Source organism: Trachurus japonicus, chromosome 9 (assembly GCF_045865225.1).
Source record: "Trachurus japonicus isolate A0001 chromosome 9, Traja_1.0".
NCBI classification, from domain to species: Eukaryota; Metazoa; Chordata; class Actinopteri; order Carangiformes; family Carangidae; genus Trachurus; species Trachurus japonicus.
The window spans coordinates 2,202,532-2,215,893 of record NC_140915.1 but is presented as its reverse complement, the minus strand read 5'-3'; the positions used below and the strand labels follow the sequence as shown (position 1 = coordinate 2,215,893).

The 13,362-nt window shown below is 43.9% G+C and overlaps 1 protein-coding gene and 1 non-coding gene across 2 annotated transcripts; one reads left to right on the top strand and one right to left on the bottom strand.

Moving 5' to 3' along the window:
- Nucleotides 1–1,438: 1,438 nt before the first annotated feature.
- LOC146980493 (uncharacterized) lies at nucleotides 1,439–2,761 on the bottom strand. Its single transcript, XM_085787968.1, has one exon. It carries the CDS (start codon nucleotides 2,759–2,761, stop codon nucleotides 1,439–1,441), a length of 1,323 nt encoding a protein of 440 aa, XP_085644094.1.
- Nucleotides 2,762–5,802: 3,041 nt separating this feature from the next.
- On the top strand, nucleotides 5,803–5,910 carry LOC146980492 (U6 spliceosomal RNA). Its single transcript, XR_015036748.1, has one exon. It is a non-coding gene; the product is annotated as a U6 spliceosomal RNA (small nuclear RNA).
- Nucleotides 5,911–13,362: the final 7,452 nt, after the last annotated feature.

Here is a 13,362-nt window from a genome sequence, read left to right as displayed (position 1 = left end):
AGCATCCACCTGGTTATAACCCTATCAGTCTATTTAAGCAAATAAAATCCATACTATAACCTCCCCCCTTGCAACATGGGCCAACCCATGTGCTTCTTGAATCGTCAGACCTAAAAGGGCTGAGAGCGCTATTATCAATCCTTCATGATTCTCCAAAGACCAATAGAATCTTAAGTGTCACCTCTACCTATCCACAACTATTTCTTTATTTCTTTTTGTAATTATCTCAACTTTTTAAGGTAACCATACAATTTCATACTGTGTAAATTAAGCTCTTTGAATATACTGTATGTTACTGCAATAAGTATAGTAAGCTTGCTAAATTTCTAATTTGTCCTTGTATTATTTAATTATACATTTTACACTGGAACTTTAAGAGGCAGCAGCCTCACACTTTGGCTCAAATTGGGCTGTTGACCTGAGTGAGTAGTGGATCCCACACTTACACTGGAGACACACAATTTTCTTACCATGCCATGTTCTGTCCTATTTCATTTTATTATGAGAAAGCCACTTTTGTGGATAATTGAGTGAGACTTGTAGAATAAGATATTCTTTTTTTTTTTCCCAACAGTAAACCAACTAATCAACATTTACCAACACAATGAGTTTAAACATATTAAGAAATATTTCTTATGCAGGCCTACGTTTCATTTTATTACACTATGGCAATAACAATAATTCTTAACTATATAAAGGAAAAGATGGAGAATGACAAAAAACAACTGTTTAGACTTCACATTTCTGCTCATACTACATGTTACTGCCAAAGCAGTGCAATTTTACTTTCTTTACTTTAGCATCTGATGCATGTCAGTTTGGTCAATAAATGCTAAACTACAACTTATGAATTCTACGAGGTTTCATTACTATCAACAAAAATCAAAACAATACAACACATGAGTGTTGAGGAGTGGCTGTTCAACACTGCAACATTAACCTCATTCAGACAAGTATAAGTCAAAATATGTCCTTATCCTGATGTTGATATTTTCTCCTGCACTTCCTAAATGTTTACATCTTGTTTTAATAATATGCCAGGCAATGCAATGGACAGTTGAGACATAAAAGGAGAACAAATTAACTGGTTTTAACGCTAGTGTCATCACAGAACACAAAACATCTCTTCTCAAAAGTACAGATAGGTATAGGCTCCTGATACCAGTATAGGTATTGTAGTTTTTTGATTTTTGTAGCAGAGCTCAATTGATTTTGTAAGAGGTACCAGCTGTTTAACTCCCTCAAACCCGATTGTCCGTATCAATTGACCAGACATAGGGAGATGTATAGCATCTTCAGGCCGAATGCAGGTGAAAGCCGCTCCGCTATCTACCATTACTTCTAATGGTTGATTATTTACTTTTACCATTATTGTTGGATCTTGCTCCGGCCCTGACACTACCAGCTGACACCTCCCTTTCGGATTTTCTGGGCAGCCCTAGAATCCTGACTCCGGGCCCCTGAAGGGATTCACCGGTCCCCGGAATGCCATTGGCTGACCTCTAAAGTTTCCTCTTGAGATTCCTCTGAAATTTCCTCCTCCTACTTTGTTACACTCACGAGCAAAATGACCAACCAGTCCACAGATATAACACACTTCAGGAACTTGTTGAAAATTTGGATTGAAATTTACTCTTGCTCTCCCTACATTTCCTTGACCTCTTCCTCTCCATGCCTGCTGCTGTGGACTAAAGTTCGGCTGTGCACTATAAACAAAAGGTACCGCTGCACAAGGCTGTGGTGCCTGGAACTGATTTGGCTGTGACTGCAGATGTGGCTGTGACATGGGCTGACTTATCTCAGGCTGGTTCTGCATAACTACCGCCTGCTTCTTCTCCTTCTTCAGTTGAATCTGATTTAACTGTCTAAGGATCTCCTGATCTTGGTCCCTCTGTTCATGCTCTTTCTTTCTATACAGCTCTACTTGGTGTGCTATGTGATCTGTATAAACACTCTTTATCATGCTCCCTAAACCAACCACTTCTGCTAACTTACTCCTCACTGACAGAGGCAACTCCTTCTGAATCTTAGCTCGCAAGATTGATTGTTCCATTGGATTCTCCTCTGGATCACGTCCTGTGACATTTCTCCATACCTTCTGAGCTCTTGACACATAAGATCTTGGATTCTCTTCTTGTCCTAATGGCTCAATAAGAATGTTGTCAGGGTGTACATCTGTAGGAAATGTATCTCTTAACACTCTATACACTCGACCTTTATTTGATGCAAACAGTTCTAAATCATGCACAGCAGACCCCACATATCGATTATATCCAGCTTTCTGTAAAATCTCTTCCATTGCTGGAACCCCAATAATGTTTACCAGAAGTCTCTTAAAGTCTCCCATGGTAGGTTTTGTTCCCACCATAATCTCCTTCAACTTTAAAATCCAAGGATGTGCTCCATCTTGAAGAATGGGTAATTGGTCAAATAGATCTTGCATAACTGTATCATCCCAAGATTTATACACCTGATTTTGTCCTCTGATAACCACTGGACAGATCTTATCAAACTTATCTTCCTTCCTTGCTGATTTTTGGGAGGCTTTTTTCAATAACTTTTTCTTTTGCATTTGCAAGTCCTGTAATTGTTCCTGTAACAATCTCCGGCCTTTTGGTGTGGTGTATTGGTCCAAATATTTAAGGCATTGATCTATACCTTTATCAATCCTACTTAAAGTTTGTCGTCTATCTTCTTCTTCCCTAGAAACATGTTTTTTCTTGGTATGCCTCCTTGAAAATGAAAGACTCTGATCTTCCATATTTGACCCTCCTTTTCAAGCAACTGGAGAATGCCAAGCTCTGTTTGTCTCTTCTCTTTATATTTTTTAATATCTTTTATTGATGTTTTATTTATTGATTTTTATTATTTTATTTTCCGATCACCTTATATATGAACACCAGCAACTTTATTGTTTAAATTATATCTCTATTGAGGGTTTCTTCTACTGACCATGGATAGTCAATTTAAGATAAATTCTTATACCCTTTCTTTAACACCTCTTTGATACCTATAATTTAGGATTATTCTTCTACACTAGTTCAACAGGAGAAACTACTTTTGGATTGTTTACATCTATTTTATCATTGCCATGGCTCCCATTTATTCTTGTGCTTAACTTTAACTTAGCTAATTAAATATTATTTAGTTTATTTATATTGATTAATTCATTTATAACCTCTGTATTGCCAAGGTCAGCAAAAGAAAGATGAAACAAATAACTTCAAAGGAATTCAAAATCTTAGAAATATTAGAAAAATGACAACCTCACACAATCTATCATATCTATCAAATTGCAAGAATAAAATTCCCCAACTCAACATTAATTAACCTTTATTGATTGATCAGTCCTTTGCCAAGTCTTCCTTCTAATTAACTACAACATATGTATGATGCATGTACTGTAGATGTGTGTACTAAATGTAAATGAGTGTACTATTATCAATCAAGCTAAATATGCATCAACAATGTCAGAAAGAGTCTATGGATAAAATCACACTGGCCTTTATCACTGGATCCAGATGCATGCGCTGTCGTCTGCAAGCCTCAATCCTTGTGATCCAAGCCAGCTGTCCTCTGTCCGCCTCTAGACACACCTCTTAAACTCTGGTCTCCTCCTTGAACTCTCGCTCCATGAAGGGAAGACAGACAAATAGTTCAGTGTTTTATAGAATCACTAGATACACAAAACACATTCCTACTGCAAGTTTTTCCTTTCTTTCAAAAATTCTGTATTATAACTTTAAAACGTTATAATTTTCATAAAAACATTCTCACTTTAAATAAGTGTTTTCCCAAAATTAATCAGGCTTTATCAAAAAATTCTCCACCACACAAAAAGTTACTCTTCCGAGGTTCATAAGTTTCTTATGGATTTATTTTCCCAAAGGTCCCCTTAAATAGAGGCTCATAGCAAGTTAATCACAAAGTCCCCTTAGAAGATTCTTAAGGTTTATTTCTTATTAAACGTCCTTTAAAGGTTCATAAACATCCTTCTCAGGCTCATATTTGTTAAAACTTAAAGAATATATAATTATATATATAATATAACATATTATAACTTAGTCAAACATCTTATTCTTATACGTTATTCACTCTTATACCTTATTCAACATACACTCTATCATATCAATTACTCTAAACTTTATTCACAAAAGAAAACCGGTCTTCACACACACACACACAAATGGGGATTTAACAAACTAACACAAAACAAGTGATCACATATATATTAAAGCTTCTTTCTTTCTAAATTTTTTTTACTTCTTTTTAACTTTATTTTATTCTTTAAGTATCCCCCATTTACTTTATTCCTTACCCCAAAATGTCCCTTTATTTTACCAATTTTTTACTCAAAAAATCCCTTTATTTTAGTTAACCCTCTTTTACCCCAGTTCCTTTAAACCCACTAAGACCAATTCTTAACTTATATTATTACCCATTGCTTAATCCCCTTTTTACCCCTTTTCTTTACCTACCCATTTTACCCCAAATGTCCTATGTTACTTTTACCCCAAATCCCTATTTCCCTTTTACCCCAAATTCCCTATTTCCCCCTTTTTGCGTTGCCTGTAACGCAAACAAAAACCAAAGACCCCAAATTTAGAAAAATTTAGAACGATAATCAACTTCCAATCATCAACAATCACCCACACAAAGATTCTTTAACGGTGTGACCCAACAGCAAACAGACAACAGCTCCAACAAACAGACCAGCACATAATATTGTGAAGAACTCACACTTTCCAGAAGCCCAGATCGATGCAGGAGCCGGCTGGCTAAAGCTGAAGAAAAACTGAAGAGCCACAAACACGTCCAAGTTCGTGACGCCAAAATTGTGGTATATTGATGTGTTGATGAAAAGAAGGGATTACCGCTGACACGTCTTCGCTTGTATTCAAAAAATAAGTTTATTAACAAGAAGAAGAACCGTGTACAAAAATGCCGAATCCTGGAGTATCTCTGGTCCAATATGAGATCTCTCTCTCTCTCAACCCAAAAACCTTCCTTTTTATATGTTGGCTTATCTCCAACACTCCACCTTCTCCGGACAGAGAGAAACCTCCCGAGACCAGATGGTCAAGGACCTTTGACTTAACCTATTGATCTTTAGGCTTTTTAGGCTTTTTAGGCTTAGCTAAAAACCCCATATCCTGTATCCCATGTCTCTTGTCCATTAGAGAAGACATCCGAGTCATTAGGTCATCTTGGACCATACCTACATGTATCCCATTAGGTCAGATGACTAAGCAAATTGTGGAACCCATGAAGTAGAGCATCTATCCAGACACTCCTTCATTTCCAAACAAGGTACACATATAAAGAAGATTACATAATGATAATAACAAGATATTAAAACTAAGAACATACAATAATTTAAGATATTAAAGCAAAAGCACAGGTGGATAATACACTACATTACTTTTGGCCACATTCTGGTGAATTTGCTAAGCTTGCAAACAAGTCTGAGAGGGAGGCAGCAGCCAGAGCTGCTCTGATGGAGTCTCTAACTGTACATAATAACAAGATTGAGGCAAATAAACAAAAATGAGGAACGCTTCACAAATTCGTTTCTCATAGTATAAACAAAAATGAGGAACGCTTCACGAATTTGTGAAGCGTTCCTCATTTTTGTTTATACTATGAGAAACGCTTTTTTTGTGTAGATTAAAAATGGAAACTCACGTTTTTGTAGCCAAAAGGCCTGTCTATTCAGGCCAGGAGCGCTGGGGGGCGCACCGGTGGCAGGGGGTTGGGCCTCCTGACTGGGTATTAAAAGGGGGCCATCACACATGAGTCATTGTGCTTGCTTCGGCAAGTGCATACACTAAATTGGAATCGATACAGAGAAGATTAGCATGGCCCCTGCGCAAGGATGACACGCAAATTCGTGAAGCGTTTCCACATTTTGATCTGCCGGCCTTGTTGTGGTGCGGTTGTGTGCCTGTTGCATTTGTCTGGAATCACTGGTGTTGCTCGGTAGATTTGTCAAGGCATAGTCCAGGGTGGCGCATTGCCCGTGTGCCTGCCTCAGACAGTAGGTGGGTTTGGGCACCTTCACTGCCGTCCAAAAGCAGCGCAGCACACAGCCTTTGCTTCTTCTCATAGTATAAACAAAAATGAGGAACGCTTCACGAATTTGTGAAGCGTTCCTCATTTTTGTTTATTTGCCTCAATCTTGTTATTATGTACAGTTAGAGACTCCATCAGAGCAGCTCTGGCTGCTGCCTCCCTCTCAGACTTGTTTACAAGCTTAGCAAATTCACCAGAATGTGGCCAAAAGTAACCCCACAGGACAATCAGGATCCGTCTCCCCGGAGGAGGCCTTTATTTGGTAGGCCCTACGAGCGAAGAAGCAAAGGCCGTGCGCTGCGCTGCTTTTGGACGGTAGTGAAGGTGGCTGTTTGGGTTTTTGATTTGATTTGACAATCAGGATCCAAAAAAGCGTTTCTCATAAAATAAACAAAAATGAGGAACGCTTCACAAATTCGTGAAGCGTTCCTCATTTTTGTTTATACTATGAGAAACGAATTTGTGAAGCGTTCCTCATTTTTGTTTATTTGCCTCAATCTTGTTATTATGTACAGTTAGAGACTCCATCAGAGCAGCTCTGGCTGCTGCCTCCCTCTCAGACTTGTTTACAAGCTTAGCAAATTCACCAGAATGTGGCCAAAAGTAACCCCACAGGACAATCAGGATCCGTCTCCCCGGAGGAGGCCTTTATTTGGTAGGCCCTACGAGCGAAGAAGCAAAGGCCGTGCGCTGCGCTTCTTTTGGACGGTAGTGAAGGTGGCTGTTTGGATTTTTGATTTGATTTGACAATCAGGATCCAAAAAAGCGTTTCTCATAAAATAAACAAAAATGAGGAATGCTTCACAAATTCGTGAAGCGTTCCTCATTTTTGTTTATACTATGAGAAGAAGCAAAGGCTGTGTGCTGCGCTGCTTTTGGACGGCAGTGAAGGTGCCCAAACCCACCTACTGTCTGAGGCGAGACACGGGCAATGCGCCACCCTGGACTATGCCTTGACAAATCTACCGAGCAACACCAGTGATTCCAGACAAATGCAACAGGCACACAACCGCACCACAACAAGGCCGGCAGATCAAAATGTGGAAACGCTTCACGAATTTGCGTGTCATCCTTGCGCTACCGGCAAAGCATTCTTCTCTGAAACATTGTGTGTCAGATTTGACACAATCACGGCTCCTGATTGGCTGTGAAACATTGTGTGTCAGGGCCAATCAGGAGCCGTGATTGTGTCAAATCTGACACACAATGTTTCAGGGCCTTTTGGCGACCAATCAGAAGCCGTGTTTGTGTCAGGCGTCCGCCATCTTGTCTGCCCCGCTTCGCTGCCGTCATTCTGCCGCTGACACTGCACAGGACGATTTCTGGTGAGTGTAAAAGTCACTTTATACTTATTTACAGTGCTTTATTTATTAGCCGAATGTTAGACCGTGTAAAGTTGAAAACATACATGTAATTTTTGTTCCCCGTTGTTTAGTTTGTTTCTTATTTTGCCGCCTTCACTCTTAAAGTGTCTTCTAACTGCCGGAGGTTTTGCCGTCATCGGCGGCGGCTCGGACCTGCTATTACTTGTAAAGTGGACAAAAATGTCCTTCTCCCATCAGTTACATGAGCTTAGTAATTCATGTTTACATGTGTTTTTTTTAACGGATTCATTAATAACGGCCGCTAACGGCGACCGTGTCGACGCACACAGACACACAGAGACGCCAGTACCGTTAACCCTGTAAAATAAACAAACAGTGCATCTCTCTAATACAGTGCATTGTGACAGCGGTCTGGTTCTGACCTGCTGTTACTTGTAAAGTGGACAAAAATGTCCTTCTTCCATCAGTTAAATAAGCCAATAGCGATCACCATTGCCGTGTAAAGAATCAGTGCTTGTCACATCTGTCACATCTGTCCTCTAGAGACATTATCAGACCTATAGAAACCTGTGTTGTGAGTTGCTGTCTTACTTTCACAAACACACAGCGTCCACACAGCACTTTTCACTCACACACGCACACACACACAAAGATAATGTGACTGTTGTCTTCTTGTCTTATGCAGATCATTTTTGCTAAGTCATTTTCACCTCTGAAAATGTAAGTATCTGACTACATGTCATGTTTTGCATTTCATATCTGTACTTGGACTCATCATAAAGCTGATGTTAATTTGCTTTGCTGCTTAGATGGAACATCCAACTTTTAGGAGGGCCCAAAATGGGACCCTCCTGCTGAAGGCCTCAGCTGAGGCCCTGGCCCTGGCCCCCCAGCCTGGGGGCTACAGGGCCAAGAAGAAGGAGGAGGTGGATGCGGAGGCCACAGCCCACGTCGTCTCCGAGGGTGGCGACACCTCAAACGCCACCCTCGTCTTGAGCCGGTGGAAGGTCCAGTTTGGGAAGTACCAGGGGAAGACCTTCCACTGGCTCCTGGAGAACGACGTGGGCTACACCATCAACCTGGTCGCCTCCCACCAGAAGGAGAGAGAGAGGACAGGGTCTCAGTCCCCCCTGATGGCCAACAAGGTACAGTCACAGTCTTCAGTTTCATATTTATTCAACACAGCTATAAGAGTAGAATCACAGTTATCAGTTTAATATTCATACAACACAGTGATTGGAGTGATGACAGCTTTTCTTCTGTGTGAGTTTACAGGACGCCATTGCCCGCTACTCCTCGGCATACCCTGACTTTGCGGAGGCAGTCAGGTTCCACCGTATGTTCGAGGAGGCGCGGGCAAAGTCCCTCCAGCCCGGTATGGAGGGACAGGCCCTTGTTGGCTTCGGGGACTTCAAATATGAGACCCTGCAGAGCCTGTACGAGTCGGGGGACAAAAAGAAAGTCCGGTAAGATGCAATAACATGTGAATACTGAATAGTTGTGTTGCTCCTGTGGTAATGAGCTTCTTCTAACGAGCTCTCTGATTGGCACAGATTCGTCGACTACCTCCGGAGGAAGGCCCCAGCTCCAGGGTCCCAGATGGAGAACGCCGTCCTCTACGTGAGGAAGAGGGACAGGCAGAGAGCTGTTCCTGCTGCTGCTGGATCCGCCGCGGCCGCCGCTGCCGCCACCGCAGCCGCCGCCGCCACCGCACCACCACCAGCAGCACCAGCAGCAACCGCCGCCGCCAGCAGCAGCAGCAGCAGCAGCACCAGCAGCAGCAGCAGCAGCAGCAGCAGCAGGACAGCCTCTGTCTTGGCTGAAAAGAGCAAAGCCACGTACGTGTTATAAGCTGTGATGTTATTTAAAAATGAATAGATGCACTCTCTGCAGGAAAGTATTTTATACATGCCTTGTTCTTGTCATTGTAGCCCTCTAGCCCCCGCCATCAGGGCTTTCCTCTCCGGGCGGCGTTCTCTGTCTGTGGTGGAAATGCAGGCCAAAGTGCAGAAGCTCTGCACACTGAAACCTGCATTTCCAGGCAAGTCAAGTTCCAGTGTAGTCTGACTTTAAATCACATAACAGGGTTCAACTGGACTGTTTTTCTCATGTTCACTCTTTCTGCTCTGTGTTGATCCTCTGACTGTGACAACAGCCTCCTCCAGACCAGCTCTTCCCTCAGCAGCACCATCGGCTGAGGAGCCCTCGGACGAAGAGCTGGTCAAGGCGGTAGTTGACCTGGAAGAGTGTAAGTAGTAAAAATCAAGTGTTAGATGTGGAATAGTGTTCATCCTGACTGCTCTTCATATTGTGCTCTATACACTGTAAATATTTGAGATGATTGAACTTGTTTTAAACATAATGAACTGGTTTATAATAATAATAATACATTTTATTTGTAAAGCACTTTTCATAAAATAATCTCATTGAGTCCATTGTATGTTGTTGAACAACAGTAAAAGCTGCTGCTGTCTAGTTTCTTCATCTCCCTGAAACACTGCTTTTCTCTTTAAGCCTCCCAAGTACAGGCCCCTCTCTCTCTCCGGCCTCTGCATCCACCTCCTTCCACCGCCGCCACCACCGCTGCTGCCACCAGAGCTGCCGCCGCCACCGCCACCACCACCACCACCACCGCCGCCGCCGCTGCTGCCACCAACCTGGAGGTGACGGACAAGGAGATGCTGCAGGCCACCCAGGAGGAGGAGCAGCACCCTCCTGCAGCCCCTGCAGCCCCTGCAGCTCCCTCCACGCCACCACTGCCAGGACCAGCGGGACCGGTGGGACCGGCGGGACCGCCAGGACCACCAGGACCAGGGGACCACCAGGAGGAGATGACCGCACCCGCCTTCCTCCCTCCCCCACCACCTGCTAGCAGTGCTGAGGTAAAGCTGCCTGTCTAACATGTCACCTGTCAGGTCAGAGGTCACTGCTGTCCTCACCCATCACGTCATTTCCTCAAGTATTAAAGTGGTTTGTGTTTCTCTTGCTCTCCCTCCCTCCCTCCCTCCAGCTGCTGCCTGTGTCCTGGCGTGCAGCTCTCACTGCGGAGCAGCAGCAGTGGATCGGTCGGGTGCTGTTTACCAGGAGCAGCACGGGGAGGTCTCAGCTCATCACGCAGCTGAACACGTGGTGGTACCCTCCCCAAGCCCGGCCGATCTACACACAGCCTCCCGCATCCCCCGACCCCTTCTTCGCATGTCGGCTGTTCCTGTGGATGCCCCACAGGATCTGGGGCTTACAGCTGACATGCCCCCAGCCTTTGTGCACTGGGTCACTCACAAAGGCTGGGCTCTATAGGACCATCCGGAGGGTCCTGGACATCGACGGCTGGTATCTCATGGCCACTGAGTACCTGGAGTGCCGTCGATGCAAGAAGAAGGTCGGCGGGTGGTCACAGGGCATCATTAGGCAGCTGCCCTCCACCTACAGCTGCCAATTTCCAGCTGTACTGACGTACAAGTAAGACAGACTTCTTATTGTTCTCTATACGTCTGAGTGTTTGTTGTGATGAATGTGTATGTAACCTTTGTTGTTGTTGTTGTGTTTGTGCAGGCTGTCCTGTGACCTGAGGGTGGTTGGACAGCTCAGGTCTCGCACTCTGGGCAACAGTGCTAACCGACTGTTCAACACCCTGCGGGAGCTACACACAGAAGCCTGGATGCGGAAAGCCATCAACTACCTCGGCGTGTGCGAGCAGTTCCTGGCCTTGAGGGGGCATTGAGGACGTGCTTGAGGTGGCCACTGAGGCTGCTGGGGGAGGGGACCAGGACCCCCAGCCTGGAGGAAAAACCCGTCGGCTGGGGGTCCAATACCTCTGTGCCCAGTGCGGCCAGCCAAAAACATTAGACACTGGGCACAGTCGGGTGGGCGGAGCTTGGGTCTGTGGGGCGGGGAGGAAAAAGGACACGGGGGGTGTCTGACTGCACCTGAAGGCAACACCAGTGCCTCCGTCCTTCCTCACACTAGCCTACACGGTGGTGACAGTTTTAACAGGCGCTGTCTGGAAAACTTTCTCCCCGAGCCGAGAAGCTCCGGCGGCCCGAGTTTGTGGTTACTTACAGCCACGGTGACACTGAACGTAAAACATGGCGATTCAACATGGCAGAGAAGGTTCGGTGAACCCCCCCCCTGCAGGGGTGCAGATCCGATGCCAGGATTGGGGGGGACACAAAAGAGATTTTTTTTTTTTTGCCCATATGCAACTCATATAATTACGCAGAGGATCACCATATCATTCAAAAAGTACTGCACAGGGAATCATTTATTGTGCTTACCTTTCTTGTTTATTTGTCCTAAACAGCCAACAGCCATATATCACTGCTGTTATATTAGTAAATTATAATTTAAAGGGTCTCAGACATATAATATCTGCTCATGTTCTTATCTTTCACCTCCCACCGACCCTCCCAGATCCCCAATTCTTCTCACCATCTTCCTTTTCTCCCAGTGTATGGAACTTTATGCATGATTAATTGATATAGATGAATATCAAAATATGAAGCTCTAAGATTGAGGGGGGTTGTCTTTTTAAAGCCTGCTGATGTCATCAGCATCTGTGTAAGAAACTACCCGTTCATTTGCATTGTAGTGGAGGAGACCAGAGACCAGAGATGGGATGTGGAGTCAGAAATATTTTTTGTCAAACATTATTTGTTCCACCATTTCAATCATTTCTTTTTAGATGTGAAGAATGTGAAGTCTGAAAATACATTTGTTCAATTTTGAATAGTTTGGGGTATTTTTATTGGGGGGGAAAATTCATGTTTTCCAGAAATTAGGGGGGACATGTCCCCCCCGTCCCCCCCGGGATCTGCGCCCATGCCCCCCTGTATGTTTGTAACGACTTGTAACATCTCATTCTAAAGTAATAAATAATAAATTAAACAAATAATAATGTTTCTTGTTCTTTTTACTTATTGCTGTTGATGCTTTGCTGTGTTCACCAGCCAGTCTGCAGCGAACTGGCTGTTATACTGTGCTTTTATTGGAAAAAAGGTCACAAATAACACAGATAGATACTTTATTATTATTTCACTGATAAAATAATACAACTTTTCAAAAGCTAGCAGCAGAAACTATGTGACATGTTCCTCAAATCTTTGAAAAGATTTGAGGAACACTTCACGTGAAGCGTTCCTCATTTTTGTTTATTTTATGAGAAACGCTTCACGAATTTGAAATTCGTAAAGCATTCCTCATCCTGAGGATGACACGCAAAACTATGTGACATGAATCTATCAGCATTTATTAAGAGCTTATAACACATTGGCCCTCAGGAACTGGTCCAAGTCCAACCACGTCCTCCAGGTCAGGAAGGGAGCACCGCTGGTCCGACTGCAAGGATGGACACAATAACAGACAGACAGATAGACAGACAGATAGATACTTTATTTTTATTGCACTGATAATAAATAATAGTAATGATAAAATAATAAAAAACTACATGACAATATATCAGCATTTATTAAATAATAAACACATTCATTAATGTAGACAGATAGGCAGGTCAGAGGTCAGGACCCCCTGAGTCCGTGTGTGGAGCAGCCCCTCTGTCCCAACACCAGGGAGTGCTGTTGTCACTGACAGAGAGACTGCTCTCCTGTCTCCTGCCTGTCAGGACCGGGGATCGAACCCACAATCTTCTGCTCCAAACCACGCAAGAGCAAAATCCCCCCTTTCCCCCGCCTCCTTCGACAGAGAACAATGGCCACCACGCTCCTTGCCTCGGGGACAGCCATCTTCTCCCCTCCAGAAAGATGGGGTGTGCTCCCATTGGTCGACACCACACGCTTCCATTGGCTACTACACATGCGCAGCTCCACATACACAATGCATGGGGGGACAAATGAGAAGCTCTCTCATTGGCCCAAACACATGTACCGCGGCTCCGCCCCCCTGCACTGACAGACCCAGGTAGACGAAGAGCGATAGCCGCCATCACTCGACAGCTACACCGCCTACGGAC